We start from the raw sequence: 20,673 nt of genomic DNA on the forward strand, positions 1-20,673 counted from the left end.
AAAATGTACATTCGAGGATCGAGTACGAACCACAATTCAATGTCGAGAGACAGTACCACGCATATATAGCTCCTCATCTCGGACAACAAAACAGCTGCGTAAGAGAGGTCGTGGAGAAAAACCCCTCTGTGATAAAATAGGCTTTATGATAAAATGTGTTTCTTTTGTGTGGCTTTACCCTAAAAATGAAAATTAGAAACAGTTTTTTGTTAATCTTCTAAAATGGGAAGCAGACGCACCCTTAATTTTATCCCCCGCCATCAAGGATTTGCCACTCATCCTTCCAGTCATGATTATATTGAACTTAGCTACTTGATAAAATGCTAGTGACAAACTTACCCAAAAAGCATAATTGATGTTATTATAGGGGAAATAAACTACACTACTGTATCCTTTGTCAACAAAGAAAGAACAGTACTGTACAGCGTTAAACCTCGGTTTTTCCATATAGAATCGCTCACCATCGGCTACAGTTGGTTCAACTTGGCCGATTGCGTTGCAGACGAACCCGGGTGCCTTTCCGATTGCCTTCGGGGCTGCTAGCAACGCATGTTGAATCGTCTGCAACGCAATCGGCATAATTAAACCAGGTTCAACCTTCCCGAGATATGTCGGCGACTATCGCCGATAGGGTGAGTGATTTTATGGAAACCAAACTAAATATGGACAGGAGAATAAGCGCGAGCGTGTCAGCTGATTGCGTGTTCATAGTATACGCAATGGAATCTCGGTTGCTGCGCAACAGTATCTACTATGGCATACTTAGATAGTAGGTCTAGATGGTCAACGTATTTGTATTTTACATCATCAGATATCTTACAGTATTTTCTACTGAACGATACCGTTCACTAGTTTAAAAAAAATAAATAAATGGAAATACCAGAGACAAGTAAAAATGGAGACACGACAGACAATTAATAAATATGACAGTGAAGATAAGGAAAAAAGAAATTTAAATGAATTAGTAAAAAACGAGGCACCAAATAAGCGTAGCAGCAACCGAAAAGAGTTGAAAAGAAACAGTATGGACACCGATGACAAGTGTACTGGTTGCAGGTATAGGCCTAGACCTACGAATCTGCAAAAGGAAAGCTCATCCAGTGACAATGATTTTGAGCACTCTTTTGTAAGTGATCTTAAAGCATGGGGAGTCACAATTGGCAAAACAATTGGCGAAGGATCGTATTCTAAAGTTAAGAAGGTTTTTATAAACAGTCTTAATGCATCAGCTGCCATGAAAATCGTCAGTCGCGAAAAAGTTAAGAAAGATTTCCTGAAAAAATTCTTTCCACGCGAAGTACACATTCTAAAGAAATTGAACCATCCGAATATTACGAAATTGCTGGATATTATTTATTGCCGAGATAGAATATGTCTGGTCATGGAGTTGGCTCGACGTGGAGACCTTCTAAGATACATACAGAAACGGGTTTATATTAAAGAGCAGCAAGCAAAGATCATATTTCGTCAGATTCTACTTGCTGTTCAGTACTTACACACAAATGGGATATTTCATAGAGATCTTAAATGTGAAAATGTATTGCTAGATGATAACCTTGTGGTGAAAATAAGTGATTTTGGATTTGCACGAGAATGGAGCGATGCCAATAGACTTTGTAAAACGTTCTGTGGAAGTTCGGCGTACGCGTCTCCTGAAGTAATAAGAGGAATTCCCTATGACCCACACGACAGTGACATCTGGAGTATAGGTGTCGTTCTTTTCATTATGGTAAGTCTAAACACTGGCTAATTGTGGTAGTGCATTCGATTCCAATTAGAATCACAGTTGCAAGATTTTTCCGCAAGTAGGCCTATTTGGGAAGGCACGATAACACGTCACACGGCAAAACATCATTCCTATCAAATCTCCTGACGAAAACACCATCATAATATAGCATTGCAATAGGCCTACCCGTTGCTCTTGGGGACAGTGCGTATCTTAGGAGGACACAGGGAGGGGTGCCCAAAACAACTCGCTCCCCTAGTACCCCCTGCCCAGTGGCGTATCCAGGGGGTGCAAACCCCCCCCCCACAAAAAGCCTGCGCCCTCCCCCAGTCGCTCCCCCATTCGAAAACTTCGAAAAGGCAAGAAATCGTAATCGACAATAAAAGTTTCATTTTGTTTATTATGGTATTATCTCACTTCTTAAATACTGCGTTCAAGAGATCTAACATATCTGTTTTTAATACAGAGGGGAAAACCTTAAATTTTGAAGAAATTGAATGTAATTAAAAGACACCTCAGAAGTCGGGAAAGCTCATTTCCCGCCTTCTAGGAATCAAAATTTTGCTGGGGGAGAACCCCCCGACCCCCCTTTTTTTTTGGGATTTATCGATCGATTTATCGAAAAAAAAAGAACAAAGTCATTAGACACCCAGCTCAAAAGTCGAGAAAGGTCATTTCCAGCCATCTAGAAATCTAAATTTTCCCGGGGGAGGAATGTTGACCCCACCACCTAGGTTTGATTCCCGATCTGCATGATTCCTGTCTCTTATACACATCTAGATGTGTATAAGAGACAGCCCATATAGGGTGTCTATAAACACTTTAAAAAACGTTCCGCCGGCCCTGCTAAGGGCAAGCTCGGTGCTAGTCGGGTTCGATTCACACCCGAATACTTGCGAGATTTTTTTTTTTGCAAGTATTTGGGAAAGTGCTGTGCATTTAGTACGATAACAACATGTCAGGAACATCATTCTTATCGAATCATTTAGGAAAAAAACAGAGATACTATCTCTTAATTTTCCATTTATTGGCATTACATTATCGTTGTATTACGTTAATTAAACTACTCTGTCTGAGGTGTTATGCTCGGCTTCCACAGAATCGTTGCCGGGAAGTTGAACCTGGTTCCACTTTGCCGGTTGGGGTTGCAGACGAATCAGGATGCAAAATAGCTGCCCTGACACGATTCGTGTCAGGAATTAGTAACTAAATACATTACCGAACTCGCGCGAATAAGCGCCTCCTCAAGATTTTCTTTTTAGCAAGTCAATTATCCAATCAATCCTGGGACTGTGGTTGTTGGCATGATTTGAGATGCAGAGCGGAATCACATTCTTCTTAGGTCAATATCAAAATGAGGATATTTCTCTTGTACAGATTGGAACTCTGATTCATGGACAGGCAGTATATTTCCAAATTTCATCTTCTTACATATATTTTGTCTAGGCCTAATCCAACTCCTTATTTTTTCCCGACAATTTGCACCTTTAGCACTTTCTCATCTCATATCAAGAAAACCTGAAATAATCCTGCCGTCCTGCTAATCTCATGGCAATCGACCGATGGCCAACAAGTTAATTGCATCTGCTATTCTGCTGTTATGTAAATATTCACAGCATTCTTGTCATGAGTCATGTTTTCTGGACATTTATGTTTTCCGTTGCACCACCATTCGTAATGTCCTTGTATAACCTATTTTCATTCAAAAAGTGCCTCTTGAATTTAATAAGTTCCCATAAGAACCCTTCGATTTTCATCTATTTCCATAAGCGCCCCTCAATTTCCACTCTGTTTTCATAAGCACCCCGTATAAATAAGCGCCCCTCAGAAAGTGCAAAAAAATATTTTAAGCGCCCGGGCGCTTATTCGCCCGAGTACGGTATACTGGAGTCAAAATTTATTAACATTATGTATATAGTTTTGCGGTATATATTTCATGCGATGACATCGTCTTTTGTTACATCCTTTATTGATTGTCTATGTACTTTCTGAATTTTTTTTTGCATTTGATTGTATTTGATTGTATGTGTTTTGGGCCCTGGAGGATAACAATGCTTTTTGCAGTGATCAGGTCACCCGGGGGAGGGGGGGGGAGGAAGAAAAAAATTGGAACACGATTACATATATTTATCATTATGCTAGTATTCAATACTATTAACAGACCACTGGTTCAATGGCGTACGATGACAGAGACCTCAATAAAATGCTGAAATTAATGGACGCAGAAGAAATTCCATTTCTGAAAGAACATCCAAATTTCCTTTCAAGTGATGCTGTGAACTTAATCAAACAAATACTTCGAAAAGAACCTAAAGAAAGGGCAACCATCAACCAAATGCTCAACCACGCATGGACCCAGTGCAGTGAAGAACCCACCGACAAAAGTTGAAAAACGATTGGTGGTGGTAGACTGTTTGTAGCGTCGTGTTGCGGATGTTTTATGTCCACTTTTACTCTAAAATGATATTGTATTTGGAAAATTGTTCATGCTACATTTAGTGGACTGTACAAATTGGTGGCGCTAGACTTTCGTTTGAGAAACTAAATTTAAATAAATGTGATGAAAGTGAAGATTTCTCTGGTTCTCTTAGTTTCTGTTATATGGATGTCTGTGAGTTGAGGTTTAGACTATAACATAACATAATTAACTGAACACACCCACACTTAAATGAACAATAGATCCTAGAGGAACATAGAAAAATTATTAAATTATCACTTCTTTTTTTGGGCAGGCGGTTTTTTTTTTTTTTTTTTTAATTGGAACAATAGAATATTGTTTTTTGGGGGTTTTTTTCGATGAGGGAGGGACTGTTTTAATTTGGCAAGAGTATTGTAAATATTTTATCAAAACTGGTTTAATTTTATTGCTTTTAAAAGAAAATGTATTTTCAGTCACAAAATAGCATTTTCTGACTGATGATGCGGCCAAAATTTTTTTTTTATTCCTGCATCAATATTTCCCAAATTTTGGACGCAGACAGGAGTGATAATTTAACAATTTTTTCTATGTGCCCTAAAACATAATATGTTTTAATTACAACATAATTGCCTTGTCCTCAATGAGTATTTCAACCCATGCGACCCTCCGATTATAACCTTGGTAAATTTTGTATCAACGATGAAAAAGCAATGACAAAAGTACGCCAGAGTTGGCAAATGTACGACGAATGTTGTTGAAGCTGCCAACACAATGTTATTCAGGTTTAGAGTTGAAAGTTGGTTTTGACCACCAAGAAAAACAAAGACTTCACAACATACTGAAAGGATATACAGTATTTATTTTGTAAATGAGATAACCAAAATGTATCGCAATGTTTTAAGTCATGAAATAATATTTAGGCTTACTGTTAGAAAGTGCCTAATCAATTCGCCTCGGAATAGCACGCTGGGTAGATGGCGCATTTTAAGTGCCCTTTTATTTTACTATCATCATTTGTAACAGGCCCAAACAAGAAAACCCTTACAAATAGTAAGTACATACTTTGAATGTTAATTGCATATTCACCGAGTACCAAGTGCACACTTACCCTGCAGTGGCAGCACTACTGTTTCCTTGACGAAGGGTTTACAAACCCCCCAACAGAGGGTTCATACTCACCTCAGCCACACTATGGTTGCGGCGAGTAATTTTTTTTTCTAAAATGCTTTTTCTCAGAAAAGTGCCTTAGCAAAATAGGGTTTGTCATTAAGGAGCTGTGGAACACTGTAGTCCCTGCCACTGTCAACATGCATTATTAGGGAGCTTTCGATTGCACGACGACAGTAGGACGTAGAACGTAATGACGTCACTAAAAGTCATCTGCGCATGCGAGAACGTTAGGGTCTCCTCAGCGTGTGGATTCTAGGAAGCAATTTGGCCAAATCTACGTATGCAGAAAACATAGGACGGCCGGTAGGACAGTTACACATGAGTGATTCCGTTCTAGTGTTGCGTTGTCGAACACATCGAAAGTTCCCTACTAAACAAGTGTAAAGCCTCTGTCCCAACTGTCAAATTTTACGTTTTACAAAAACATGTGACATGCCTAAATATGGTCATAATGACATCACATCATCACCAGATATAGGCACATCATGACTATATATGGGCATACAATTTTTTTGTCAAAGAAATTTTGCTAAACTAGACAGAGCTTAAGTGAAAAATTTTTAGTTACCATTCAGTAAAAGAAAGGAATGTTTTTCTCTAGCCACCCCTTTAAAATTTATCAAATACAAACCACCCAAGCAATCATAGTAGTAGGTAGATAACACTTTTAGCAGCAGCCTGCAATACAAGTTGACGTGCTTATAGCATTTTTGGAGGTTACAGTACAGTAATTTTTTGCAGCTTAAACGACTTTTTTTATACCTTGTTTCGCAAACTTATTTTTTTTAAATCATCAGAGGATGGCGGACAAAAAATAAAAATAACATTTTGTTTTCTTATTTAGTTTTGCCAAAAACATAAAGATAAAGGAGAAAATAAAAATAAAATTTTATTGGTGAATGTAAACTGTGTAGTAATGGGATGGTTAAATGTTTTAAATTTATATAATTAGGAAGAAATATTATCTTATTTTTGGATATTTCAAGGCAGCGGTGAGCGTAATAAAAATAAAGATAAACTCTTATTTTTTTTTCTGAAATTTCCATATTTTTTGTAGCAGTGGGTGCACTAATTGGTCAAAAATAAAATTTTATTTTTATTCCAAATCATCATCATTGGCGGGTGACAGGTTCGCTGAACAAGGTATAAAAAATCTTGACTTATTACAAATTATCCGAATTCTACAATGGTCCCATGTGCTGTACATAGACACTCATGATTTGTCGCTACGTTAGCATGATTACTTTTTTAAAAAATTGGCTGCTAATTAAGTTTCTCCCTCATTCCACTATACCAAGGCATGTACAGTGGTGTAACCAGGAAAGTTAAAAAAAATAATAGTTGAACAAAATAATAGTAAATTAATGGAAATAAATGGCAAAGCTTATTCCAGAGCAGGGCATACTTGAATGGAGGAGCTTAATAGATAGTATGGTAACACACTTGATAATTCACATATCGTGTTACTTAATTTAATTTAAATAACAAATAATATGTTCTTATTTAACAGACTTTATTTGGATTATTGTAAGTTAATTGTAGGTCAATGACCTACTATGTTAAATATTAATTACTGTAACCCGCAGTATGTCAAATTGTTATTGGCATACTGTAGGTCAAATGATAGAATTATTTTCATTCTGTTTCGATACCAGGAAAAGGCGCATTTATTAACAGGAATGCAGAGGTAGTTTGGTGACAAATGTTCCAAAAATGAATTTAAAAAAAAACCCAACATACTATTTTTCCAAATTTGTTATTTCTCCAGCAAAAAATAAATTTCTAAAAAACTTGTCTGGTCACTGGAATCAGATGCTCACCACTGGTACTGTTATGTATGTCAATCAAGTGGTCAGTACAGCTTAAGGCAAATCCTTCATCTTTTCCTTGAGCAGAGCATGCTCTAGGTAAGCTGTTTAGTCTGCTGTAGTTTATGGCTAACCTGTGCTTCTTTATGGTGACTCAAATCCAATTATGGTGAAATATTTTTTAATTTTTTTTCTAGCAAGCTGCAACTATTTTGGTCAAAGTTCACCATGCCCTGTAATAAAATTTGATAATTCCATCAGTTGAAAAAAGTTGCCATTGTTGTACTCAATCATTTCAGTCAAATAACAATCAACGTCATTATGAAATTAAAATAACTGTCATTGATGTAAGTGCTTTTCCCCTATTGCACAAGTTGTCATTAACTTACCATGTTTATTTTGTTTTTCTTGATTTTCTTGATGACTTTCTTGATGTTTTTCTTGTTGAGAACTTTGATTTTTCTCCCTTATTTCTTGTTGTAAATTATATATTTCATTGTCATAATCTGGCCATTCGGCTACTATCCTCTTGGCACTTTCTAATTTAGGTTCCTTAGTAAGTGGATTATTGCACTGGGGAAATACATTAAGAAAGTAAACATCACATTAGAGACTGAATGACTCAAATGAAGCTTATCTGATTTGGAAACTGTATGACACACCAGACTTTGCATATCTACATCAATAGAATATAATCATTCATCAAAGATCAACAGAAAGGTGTATGGAGACAATCAATCAATTACGAAAATGGTAAGGTAAAGGAAGGAGAATAACCAATAACTCAGATTAATAACTCAGAGTCATTGTGCTGAATTGTGTTTGGGCGTGATTCGTAACTACCTAGCCACTGTTGTGAGGTGCTAATAGTAGCATGTTCACATCATTTCACAACTACAGGAGCTGAAATGAACCTTAGCATCGGGCACACAAGACAGATGTGCACACTTGACCTCCACAATAGGTTCTTATCTGAAAAGACTTGGTTCTACCAACCAAATCCAGGACGAGGAATGGCTCAAACTTACTGCGCACCACTCAACTCCGCCCCATTAATAATACAATTAATTAATTTATCAATTGAGTAATCAACCAGTCAGCTGTGCACTCATGTAATCAACCAATCAATCAATTAATCAAGATATTTTAAAAAATAAATTAAAATAATTGAATGACTTTAATTATATTGTAGCACAAAGGTGTCCCTTTGCAGCAGCTCTAATTCCCAGGTCAACCACAGATACAGTGGTGTAGCTAATGGTAACTGGAGTTAGGCCAAACCCTGGATACCCCACTGGGGTCATTCATGACCTAAAGCCGTGGACATTACATCCCCTATTTATCAACATACATCTATGTTAACAATACAAATCTTACCAAATCTATAGTTTTTGCTTTCAACTTTTCCTTGTCACTACACCATGTTTCACACCACATCCATTCTTGTGGTAGTGAAAATATAGCTACTTGATGTATCATGTTGTTTGGAAGATCCTACAAAACAAAATCAAAATGTTGCAATTCATATCATATCAAATTAAAGTATTTTTTAAGGATAATATAATTTCTTATTCGGGGCATGCTCTGTTGATGGTCTCTATAACAGTTTTATCATTAATGAAAATTACTTAGTTTTGGATTAGCACAAAGCAAAGTTAAAGATAAAAAGTTGGTCACAGATTTAGAATTAAAGTACTTTTTTTCAGTACATGTACTGTCTTGCAAATGTAGCTACCAAAATGTGTCTACAGGATTTTATTCAGCTTTAAGTTCTTTGAGTGTAGTACAAGTGAGCTCAGATGTGAGGACAATATCACCAAATTGTATAATCATGGAGGCTGCTATAGATCTATCTGAAGTTTGCCTTGTTGTTCTAATTAATTATCACAGACATATGTAACTTATAATTTATCATTCATTTTGAATTAAACATTGTTGGGATTCATAATTCACAATTTCATTGTCTCACATAACTGGACCTAGAAATTAACGACATAATAAATATATCAAAGAATGATATTAAATGATGGCATGAAACGAACCTGGTCGAGGTTTGATAAACTATTTGGATCTTGACTAAGTCCTTGGTATTGACCTCTCAGTCTATCACCAGCAGCTATCTTACGGAATTTCACTAAATCTACTACATACAATGCACTAAATTGAGGAGAAAGAAGAAAATGACATCAAGACACTGTAAATCTTTATGCAAACTCAAGTTATGTATGTTACTGGTTAAATAAGTCTTTGAATATTGATAATGTAGGTATTTTTTCCTCTTAGGTTCTGCTTGCTTTTTGGCTTCTCATTTGCCCATGTTTCTGTGTCTTGATTTTTGTGTATTATGTGTTGGTTATTGCTTCTATATTATAAGGACTACAATGGAAACTATGTTATGTCATAAACTGCCTTTACTGTCTTTCTTTGGTATCTGTTTTTTTCTCATGTTCTTTTTTCTTTATTCTTTAAAAATTGAATAACTTTTATGTATGATAATTGAATGATTCAATAATTCTGATGTACAATTGTCTTCAATTTGTATGCATGGCTTGATGATGTTTTAAAATTGCTGTTTTTATTATGTGAAATACCAAATAAAATCAAAAGGCTTTTCATCATTCAAACATAACCTATACTGAATCAACTTGGCATTGGCCCACACTAAACAACATGTTTTACAATAACCTGCAGACATGGTATGATCGTGAAACAGAACAAAATACTAAATGTTAAATTCTGGATCATAATAGAATCCAAGGAGAGGAATATCAATCCAAAGTAAATCACATTACTCAGAATTTTGTTAGGTGTTGTCACATCAACAGTAGGAAACTTTTGATTGCACGACGATGGTAAGATCTATAACGTCCTGATTTCACATAGAGTCACCTGTACATGCGAGGACGTTCAGTTCACATTGTAGTTTGAAATCTAAGATGCAGTTTGGTGTGAATCCACATTGTACAAAGAATGCAGAACAGTCACGAATGAGTGAATCTTTCCAGAGACCACATCAACGCGCATATCAAAAGCTCCCAAATGATAAATAAAGGAGGACAATTATATGGGCATGAGAGCAGTCATGTTGTACCCTGAGATGAAAAAATTTTTTTTTTCTTTTAAGGGAAGTTCATTTAAATATCAATGGCAATATTCTGTTTATCCAAGAAATATTCCCAAAATGCACTTAGAAATATATGAGGAATGCCATCCCAAAATCAGCATACTGTCACTATCTGAGTAATTAGCATAATAATAATAATAATAATAATAATAATAATAATAATAATAATAATAATAATAATAATAATAATATGTCTTATATAGCGCTTAATGCCTTAACAAAGCCTCTAAGCGCTTCACATTACTACACCGGTCATTGGATCAAACACATATGGAACACATTGAACACCAAATTAAATTATTAAATTATATTATTATTCCATATTGCGGCTAGTAATCAGCGCAGTTGTGTTGGAACCTACCAGGTGCCCACTTGTACTCCTGGGTGGAGAGAGGCAACTGTAGATAAAGTGCCTTGCCCAAGGACACAAATGATTTGCACAGCGAGAGTTTCGAACCCCCAACCTCAAGGTTGGGAGTCCAAGCCACAACCGATGTGCCAACCGCTTCTATGCCAGCTACATGGCATAAGAATGTGGCAGAATTGTATACTTAGTATGGAGAAGCCATAATACTTTTAATCATATATTTGACAATAGTGAGTCGATTCCAGTAAATGACCCATCATTTTAAGCTTACAATGTGGAGAAAAATAAAAATATATTAAAAAGTTAATTTTTATTTTTGGCTGACTGATGCTGGTTTTGGGATGGTAAGCCTCGTATGTGAAAATCTGTCTATGATGGATGAAAAAAAACCAAAAAACAGCTCATTGCTACTCATAAAAATGAACTTCAAAAACAACAAATTGAATGGAAGATTTTAATCATCTAACCTAATATGGTATTTGCGACCAGCTAGATGGCTTGCCCAATAACCAGACTTCCAAAATCTAAAACCATCCATATCTGTTCGACTGTCACAGAATGGTGTGTAACCATAGGGAGCGCCCTTCAGGTCTAAGTCTGCTAAGTCCTGTAGGTCAGCTCGCACGATCTACAAGCAGAAACAAAAAAAAAACCAAAAAAAACTGTCAGATTCAGGAATTATTTTGATCATTTACATAAAGTTTATAACATGAATCAGTCTCAATCCACTTGAAGAAAGAAATTAATTCTAATTAGAACATGTTATGGGAATTTACCTGATCTGCATCAACAAAGATGATCTTCTTAACATGAAGTGGGAACAGAACATCAAGAAAAAGTATTTTATACCTAAATATAGAAACAAAAATACATAGAGATAATAATACAATGCTTAATTCTATTCAGGAAGATGATTAGTTAAAATGACTGTTTGATTTTCTGGTTGTTGCATGCTTTGTACTTTCACTCTCAGAATTTTGAAACCATTAATTGCATTATTGAACTTTTCACAATGAATAAATATATTTTTAGGTAAAAGATAATATAAAAAAATGTCCTTATTGAAATGAATTTTTTTTAATTGTAAATACTCCCCTTCCAGTTCTTATAATCCTAGATCCACAACTAATGGTAAATGAATAGTAGCTTACCCCCAAATAATCCTTTGTTTCTCTGTCTGTTGATGTAGCCACCTGGGCCATTTATACTGCACCAATTCATATTCAAATCCATACTTGTCAGCCATATGTGGCAGGAAGTCCTAGAAGCAAATCCAAGAAATGTCTTTAGAAACCATTTTGTGTAAAAAAAAGTCTTTAAAACCACATTTTGGATCACACTAAGTCATAAAAACTCTACCCGGGACCCCTTACAAGGGAGTTTTTTTCTGGACCGTTGACCGAGGCTTCGTCGACCCCTTGGCTTGGACTTCTCCGTCGGACATGTTGGATGCCCTGTCAGCAAATTTCTGGCACCACCGCTGATTCCAGAGACTTAATTCATATTTTGATTAAAAGCAGTGGCTAGTCTTAAACCAATTCCTAATTCGGATTGGAAAGTTATGTTCTAATGCAATCCATACATTACATACAGTACTGTAACATCCACTGAGATTTAAGAACTGGTTTAAGACTGGTGTAACAATAGCCACTGCCTTGATAAAAAACAACCTGCCTCCTGAATAATAACAAGAGCTTGAAAAACTTAAAATGCTAACCTTAAGTGTTGGTGACAAGAAATTCTTTAAAAACCAGAATTTAACTTTCGATTTAGTATTCTTCAATACACTTAACATCATGATTCTGAATAATAAAGAAAACAAATAGATACATTAGAAAAATATGCAACAAAGGTTGGGAAATGTATATCTGGCATATAAGGAATGTACATCTACCATATATTTCTAATGAGAGCTGAAAGTGATGAAGAAAATCATAGGGCAGAATACTTTGTAAAAAATACAAATCACATCCTTTTGTGTAACTACTAAATATAGTAGAAATAAATATAAAGATTTAAGGCCAACTCAGACAGCATCGGCCGACGCAGCCCGACCCGATTTATCGTCGGGGACAGTCTTAAGCCATCGTGAGAAATATTAAACATGTTACTGACGTATTCAGAATATCTTCATAAGCTCTGTTCACCAGTGATTTGCTGAGTAGAGGGGTGTGATATGACATCACCATGCCCATATATGGGCATATCACAAAACTTGTCACATAAAATGTAATTGTGCGGAGAGAGCCTTAGGTTATGAAACTGTAAATTTCATTGGTCATTTTGTGTATTTGTTATGAAGGACTTTTGTATTCAGTACTTCACAAAAAAATTGGATAACAACAACAGCACATGCTAAATTTATTTTCACGACCTATTTCCATTTTGTGTTAGTTTGTGGTGTGAGCAACAATATATTCTAGTTAAGGTTGTTGTAGACGGCAATCTACAAGTAGGCTACGCATGGAGAATAATGGTCAAAACATTTCTAAAAATAAATGAATACGCTGAACCGACACGGGGGTCGACACAAGCTACCAAAAATCTATGATCCGATCTTAGAGTCATGTGTTCATAAGATCACGTGCTGTGAATCAGTGTAGATTTCAAGCCACATTCCAGCCAGTGTGCTGAGGAAGATCGTAGTGTAAGGTCGACAATTTTACGGTAGGAAATTATTTTGTGTTGTGATCAAAAGTTTAAACTTTCATTACATTCATCCATCAACACAGATAAGCTTTTTTTCGAGTAATAAATGAATAGATTACCTTAGAAAACGTTCATAAAGATGCCCTGACGCCAAAGAAAATATATTGAGTGTTGTGTCTTTATCCGCTTCAGTGACGGTGGTCTTCCTTCCTCCTCCAGCAATACTGGAAAATACACTTAAAGGTAGTAGTATAAATATAGTTTGCAAAAACATGCTTAATATTAATTAATTTGTAATGTGCAAGCATAAAGGAAGGATGTTCGCTGCATAATAAATTCAGCAACAATTTAACTTAAAGATACCTAAAAAATGAATGAATTACCTGGATATAGAGTCCCAGATACCGCCGCCACCTTCGTTTGAGTCATCACTTTCTTCAGCTAGAATATCTTCATTTAATTTATCGGGCTTCTTAGAAACCTTTGAAGCAAAAATAAAAGTAGTGGGTTCACTGAATTGGCTATATCAGTCATTCAGCTATGTTGAACTAGTGTGTCATTTGTTAAAATTTATGTTGAATTTATCAGTATACTACACTACATTCCACTATGTTAAAAATCATGCAACGTTGCTACATACATATAAGTGTTTTTCTTGTTACTATAATTATGACTACATTAGTAGTACTACCACTTCTGCTGTTGTTGTTATTGCTGTTGCTGCTACTGCTGCTCTTGTTGTTGTTGTTGTTGGGAGTATTTTTGGTGTGAATTACACCAAGGGTAACTCACAAATTCTGAAGAATTGTTTCAAGTGGGGGGGTCTTTCTGGTGGTCAATTGTTGCTGCTGCTGTTGTTTTTGTTGCTGTTGTTGTTACTGTTGCTGTTATTAACAATATCATGATCATTATATATTATTTCAAGAACACTGACTAAAAACGAAGTAGTTACACTAAGCCTGCATGTTTTGATGATGGTGAAAGGTAGTCAACGGATATTTTCACAGGAATCTTGCTTTACATTAAACTGATATTTACCCTTATTTTGAGAATGTTGCTTTTAAAACTGTCCATTATTACAATTACATCATTATTAATAGATCTTGAATCTGCTCCTTGAACACTGAAATAGTATAAATTATAAGAAGGGTGATCACTTCAATCATAACCAGTAGTGTCATATAAGAGTGAACTACCTCAATTTACATATTATAAGCAACACCTGGTCATATACAAATATGCCAGAAAAAATTGTTTAGCAACTGGGAGACTATTCCCTGTTGCTGCTGTTTTCCAAGCGTGTGTAGAGTTCCTTTTTTTGTCTACAGACTCATTAGTACACAGAGCCAGAGGTGGCTCTAAAAATTTGCCAACATGGGGTCCGAACCAAAGAGCCTACTACATGTAAGAGCCTTGGTCAGGGTCCAGATATAAAAATCCTGGTAAGGTTCATAGAAAGTGGTTCTATGGCTTATATGGCCCAAGTTGTGCTTTTAGACCATAATATCAGGGAATGGCAACCAAAATAACATTATTTGTAAAGGCAAATTGTAATTTTTGGTCTGACGACCTTGTCATGGCGTCAGGTGACGGGAGCGTTCAGAGGTCTGTTCAACGGAGAGTAAATATCCTCTGGTACCCCCACTGTTGCCACTACTGCACAAGACCAATGGATTAAGATGGATGAAGCAGAGAATGAGGTAATTAGAATAAAATTTCTAATTTAACATCACACAAGTTAAGATTAGTTTCAGCAGGTTTTAAACACAGGAACATGCACAGAACAGACAAATCCAATAAGGAAAAGGCGCTCTGCATTGGCACCGCCATTGTTGGGTACCTCCTTGGGGTCCCCCGCGTTCATGTCATGAACATATACAGTGGCGCGAAGCATTTAGAGTAGATTCTGATAGAAACGTACTACAATTCCAATATTTACATTTGCAGCAGATGATGCGTAAATCCCCCACCGGAAGCCCCCTGTTATGTCGGCTGCAGAAGGAGAATATCACTATAAATGGATTGGTCTATAATATAAATAATTATCTTCAATTACCTTGAGACTTGATAAATGTCAGATGATCGACCTTCTCTTAATCTCAATATCCAGGCTCCAGGATTGGCTTTCAATTGGAAATAGCCCTAGAATGCAAAAGAAGCAAATAACAAACAATGGTAATCTCAAGTCAATAAACTTCTTCCTATGTATAATTACCTCCACTAAGGAGGTTCTGTATTCACTACTGTTTGTCTGTTAGCAAGATTATGCAAAAACCAAGGAATGAATCATCTTAAAATTTAGTAGAATGGTACATAATAATCAAATTTTGGACAAGGTCAAGGTCACAGAAATCTAAATCGCCTGCGTATTGTTCAGTATTCAAGCACAGGGCGAAAAATAATGGCATCGCCCATCATACATGGCCTGGGTTTTGTTCAATATTCAGGCAAAGGGCAGAGGTGCACTCTATAGAGTGACTGCTCTAGTTAGTTTATGTATTTTTAAGCATGGGATGATCTAATAATTACAACTTACCAGGTTTGCCATAACAATGGTGTCTACAATAACTGGTTGGCTCTTAGTGCCTAGTGTGAACTGCAGACCTCTGGGAGGTTGACCCGAGTTCTGGTCATAACAGTGACCTTCTAGTAGCAAGTATTCCAACTCATACTTGCCATACACAGATGAATCAACCTGTAACAAACACAAATGTTGCAATTAATGCTGTGTTATAAATGTTATCTCGTTCTACATCAAGAATATTGTGATAATCAACCATTGACCATACGTAGCTCAGTATGAATCTTTTAACGATGGTAAGATCATTATCTGAACACAGAAAGACAAAAATTCTTGGTGTCCTTGGAATTCTAAAATGTAGTTTTGGAAAAATTTACACTGTGCTTTAAACTTTTACCCAATGCATCAGAAAGCTAATTACACCATTCACAAAAGTTAATGTTAAGGGCAGCAGTGCACAGGTGATTATAATGGAATACTCAGGGCATCTGCGACACCCTAGGCTGAAATTAATGGTGCATGGATGTCACCACAACATCAGCAATCCAATGATATTTTGAGCATTTGAGTTGCAAATGTGTTTGAACTAATACAGCATTCCTTTACAGCATACATACATACATCATATTCTAAATGACTATATGATATAGTATAAAATTTCAATTGTTATTTACTGTATTACAATAGGCTAGCTGTAGTAAAATACCTCTGATAGTTTAATGTTATCCAGATCATACGGCGTATTGACAGCCTCCACCAACCAGCTCTCCGGTGTAATTAGGTTCATGGTAAGTAGGACGTCGAGAGGCATGTCGGTGAATTTAGCAGATGGACCCGTAGACAGAGAACTATCAACTTGGAATGTCAACTCTGGTTCAAATACGTAACGGTAAAAGCTGAAACAAAATAAAAGTAGCAATATAAATGCTGTCTGTGATTGAAAATCAGATGGCCTCATTCACAAGTAAGAAGTAGGATAATATAGAAGTATTTTTGGTGTGAATCACGCCAAGGATAACTAACAAAGTCTGAAGACTTATTTCCAGTGTGGTCCTTCTGGTGGTGATTGGGCAATACACTGGGAGACAATCCCCTACTCTTTTCTACAGAGTGTACTGCTTTCTTTAACTTTAACGAGCCACATTGCACATGGTTCTACCGAACTTATATTTCAACCCTCCAGCTGAAATGGAATTTAACCGGGGACCCAAGGATATCCACGGTTCAGCACACACATAGTGGATACCACCAGTTCAGAGAATAGAACAGTTGGTGAAAACAGGTTGTGACCACTGTTTGTGCTATGGAGATATTCCTACTGCACACACTGAGCCATGAAAATCTTTGTGTCCTGGTTCTAATACATAAACTGTTATATCTGTAAAACATAGGTTATAGAGCAATTTCTTTTGGTGACATAAGAATGTAGTAGGAAACCGTCTTCCAGTGTACTGCCAAATTTATCATACCTATTCATACTGCTCCTTAAATTGATCTTTTTTTTCCGATCAACTTCATGTTTATTCCAAATGAACATTATTTGTAACTTAAATATACTTTGTATTGTATTGTACTCATAATCATGTTTGTTTTCACCTATATCAGTCGCTGACAGGCTACATGGATGATGTTTAAACAAATCTTTAACAAAACCCGAACCTTATACAGTGCACCCTCCAATTCAAAACCCCTTTAATTCTGAGACCTGTCTAATTCAAGACCACTTTTTCAAAGAAGAACCAAATAACAATCTTCAATCTATTAACACTAGATAACCCTCTATACGGAGATGAACCCAGAGGCTACACTAAATTTTCAGGTCCTGAAGGTGGTTTCGAATTAGAGGGCAAACTGTAAATGATTATGATAGATAACTACATTAAGAAAATACCTTTTTATTGGCATTTCTGAAAGCTTTTCCCTTGGATTCAGAAACAACTTTAGCCTTACATTCAAGACTTGAGTAAGAACGTAGAGAATATGACTCCACTTTTGACAATTTCTCGACAGAGGATCAAGTACAGCTGTAATCTCATAACTTGGTATATTGGCTTCTCTTGCTTCAATCTCTAAAATGCTGAAAATTTACACACCAATTTGTTAATATGTATGTGATCATAATTTAATGGCAACATAAAGCAACAACAATAGCAGCAGCAGCACCAAAATCAACAGCAAAGCAACAACAACATTTTAAAAAAAATTTAAGAAAAAGAAAATTGCATTCACATCTAAATATGAGAGTACCATTTCAGGACATCTAGCATCTAGAGGTGCTGTAGACCTAATGAGAGGTGCAGCAGACCTAGCTCAGGTAATCTGCATTTTTCAACTGTAAATTACCCTTCCCAGGCCTCCTCTATTTCAAAATCCTGGATCCACCACTGAAAATTAAGTTCGCATATTTAAACCAACATAGGTATGATTTACCAAAGGTAGAATACCCTTCATTTTGGTCAAAATATATGCAGTTGATGATGATAATACCTGTGTTCACTCTTCCATCTTGGGACATCTCTCCTCATGTCTGCTTGAGGGTTAGCAGCAAGTAAAGCATCAACCTTCATTGTGAGGTCACTCTTGTTTTCTACGTCTTCAAGCAATTTCATCTGAAATATAAAATTTACACTTAATTTGAGTTTCATATTAAAAGAAAAAAAAACTATACCTGATGTACACAATGTTCATTCGTCCCACAATAAGGAAAATTTAGAACACCTGTTACATTGCATCCATTCATCTGTGCAATATCAGCATGCGTCCTGTTTAATATTTATGTAAGAAAGACACTCATAAGATATTTAGCACACATATGTGGCGATGGTAAAGAGCACAGCTTATATTTCAATCTGGCATCGCATATATCTTACAGTCTGGGTATGAATAGTAGAGACTTTAGCATGGTTTGTGTGCGCTTGTGTAAAGACGAAGGTAACTTTGTATGAATATCTCAAAAAGTCCCATTTATAACACAACCTGGGTAGCAGTTTATCGTGTATGAATTGGGTATTTAATCCAGCAAATGAAAAAGAGACACTTAATTTTTTGTATTGATAACAACTATATAACACATCAAATAAAACTTGGGCACAAGGTATAAATTTGATCGATTTTTAAAATGAAGATGAAGGTATTTCGGTCATAACCTTCATGAGGTGTAAAGTATAAAAATCCAAGTTAAACAATTTAAACACATACCCAATGCAAGATATAACCTGAGGCAAGATTATATATACATATAAACAAATTAACATACATATGAACAAATTACATAAACTTGATTAAAAGAACTAAACCAAATTAAAACACACACATTTTTTTAATTTGTTAAAAATAAACTTCTACATTACTTGAGATCCTGTATTGACTTACTTTATCTTTTACACTGTTTGCTGAACTTGATGCAACCAATTTCTCAATCAGCTGGAAATCCTCCGTCACCAAGTCTTCATCATCTCTCAGCGGTCCAAAGACCTGAAAAACAATTCCCCAGAATCCAACATAATTCACTCCCAATTGCTAAATTTTTGATGATAATGTCTCTAAATACTTCACTCAATTATTAACAAACTATGTTGCTTATAAATCACAGAACTATATCATCAGTTAGCATGATTAATTTAGTGGAATCATTGTAGCACATAATCATCTCTATTCAACTTATAAAATATATGAAGGGACCAAAAACAGTAGTGTCCCCTCTAAAGGGGTTTTCCCTGAAGAGGGGTTAAATATGTATTGATTGGACCATTTGGCACACTCAAAAGGTGTCCCCATCCACATTTTTTGATTGCTGTTTGTTCTTGTTTTTTTTTTCTTTCTTCCCTCACCATCATTGTCATTGTTTATCTCTGCGTGTCCTTTTATATGGCAAGTCTGGGGTTTCTTTTGTGTGCTTCATTTTATGAATGATTAAGCAATTTTAATTTGATTTTTAAACTGAATTTGACTAAATAAACATACCCTTCCGTTGCACACAACAGCAGCCTGGCCACCTGCTATGGACAGCGTCTTCTCAGCAAACAGTCGGTAAGCTGAGAACACAGCTGATAAGTCTTTATTGAAATATTGACCGAACAGCTCCATGTCCATTCCCTTTGAAAAAAAAAGTTTAAATCACATCATTCAATACATCAAGTTAAAATTCAATCAGTTTATTTTTCCACCAACTGCTAGTGAAGCTCGTCTCTAATGTTTTATTTATAGTTGTTGTTCTGAGTTTAGAACTATAACACAAGATACAAGTGTGACAATTTCTCATCGAAATATGTGGTTCCCATCCAAATGTGTGGGGAAATCATATATTGGTCTTTCAGGGTGAGCAATGCATCAGTGACAGCACAAGATCTTCCACTACAAGAGGTGCAAGGTCCCTGACAGATGAGTCCAATGTCCATGTTCCCCAGCCACACCATGTTTGGAGCAAATTTAAAGAATGGGTATCTCTGGAAGCCATGAAATGGCACTCACAGGCTGTAAAAAAATTAACCTTCAAAGCAGTGTTCTCTGTAGTAATGATTGGCTTCATCCTTAAATATTTTAAAATATTGAATTATACTTACATTAACATATAGCTCATCAACTTGTTTGCTGCCAGCAGCTATACTATCAAAATTCTCTTTCTTCACTAATTTTTGTATAAATAATTTAGCATGATTTTTGGATTGGGATTGAAGAGCTGCATATATTGCCTTTGGAAGCCACAACAATGAATCGGATGAAGTACTTGGGTTGTAGATGACGCCGATGCGTACAGCGTTAGACATTTTCTACAAGGAGACACAAAAAGAATGATATATAAGAAATCAGTTCAATGGTACAATTTTGCAACAAAAAAAAAATTTCTATTAAGCTCTATCTGAGATATCGAGCACTCTACATCATAGATG

General features: G+C 35.9%; 2 protein-coding genes across 3 annotated transcripts in view; one reads left to right on the forward strand and one right to left on the reverse strand.

The window, feature by feature from the left end:
- Positions 1-895: 895 nt before the first annotated feature.
- On the forward strand, positions 896-4,115 carry LOC117106318 (testis-specific serine/threonine-protein kinase 1-like). The gene is made up of 2 exons (XM_033247694.1): positions 896-1,729; positions 3,888-4,115. Exons 1-2 carry the CDS (start codon positions 896-898, stop codon positions 4,113-4,115), a joined length of 1,062 nt encoding a protein of 353 aa, XP_033103585.1.
- A 2,229-nt stretch (positions 4,116-6,344) lies between these two features.
- LOC117106719 (UDP-glucose:glycoprotein glucosyltransferase 1-like) overlaps positions 6,345-20,673 on the reverse strand; it is a 29,352-nt gene continuing 15,023 nt past the window's right edge. Inside the window, exons 20-38 of one of the 2 annotated variants that reach the window (XM_033248142.1) lie at positions 20,347-20,553; positions 19,748-19,879; positions 19,157-19,258; positions 18,272-18,393; positions 17,676-17,861; positions 16,491-16,680; positions 15,800-15,958; positions 15,320-15,405; positions 14,302-14,386; positions 13,647-13,744; positions 13,383-13,487; positions 12,332-12,416; positions 11,766-11,875; positions 11,391-11,463; positions 11,082-11,242; positions 9,166-9,280; positions 8,501-8,617; positions 7,513-7,696; positions 6,345-7,356 (exon numbers count right to left, since the gene is read on the reverse strand). In XM_033248142.1, coding sequence (XP_033104033.1) covers positions 7,340-7,356; positions 7,513-7,696; positions 8,501-8,617; positions 9,166-9,280; positions 11,082-11,242; positions 11,391-11,463; positions 11,766-11,875; positions 12,332-12,416; positions 13,383-13,487; positions 13,647-13,744; positions 14,302-14,386; positions 15,320-15,405; positions 15,800-15,958; positions 16,491-16,680; positions 17,676-17,861; positions 18,272-18,393; positions 19,157-19,258; positions 19,748-19,879; positions 20,347-20,553 — 2,334 coding nt within the window. In that variant the 3' untranslated portion in view covers positions 6,345-7,339. Of the gene's footprint in view, positions 7,357-7,512; positions 7,697-8,500; positions 8,618-9,165; positions 9,281-11,081; positions 11,243-11,390; positions 11,464-11,765; positions 11,876-12,331; positions 12,417-13,382; positions 13,500-13,646; positions 13,745-14,301; positions 14,387-15,319; positions 15,406-15,799; positions 15,959-16,490; positions 16,681-17,675; positions 17,862-18,271; positions 18,394-19,156; positions 19,259-19,747; positions 19,880-20,346; positions 20,554-20,673 lie in introns of both variants that reach the window. The other variant, XM_033248135.1, reaches the window with a different exon arrangement.

This window comes from Anneissia japonica, unplaced genomic scaffold (genome assembly GCF_011630105.1).
Source record: "Anneissia japonica isolate Jap-2015-1 unplaced genomic scaffold, ASM1163010v1 scaffold142_len1259957_cov175, whole genome shotgun sequence".
Taxonomy (NCBI): domain Eukaryota; kingdom Metazoa; phylum Echinodermata; class Crinoidea; order Comatulida; family Comatulidae; genus Anneissia; species Anneissia japonica.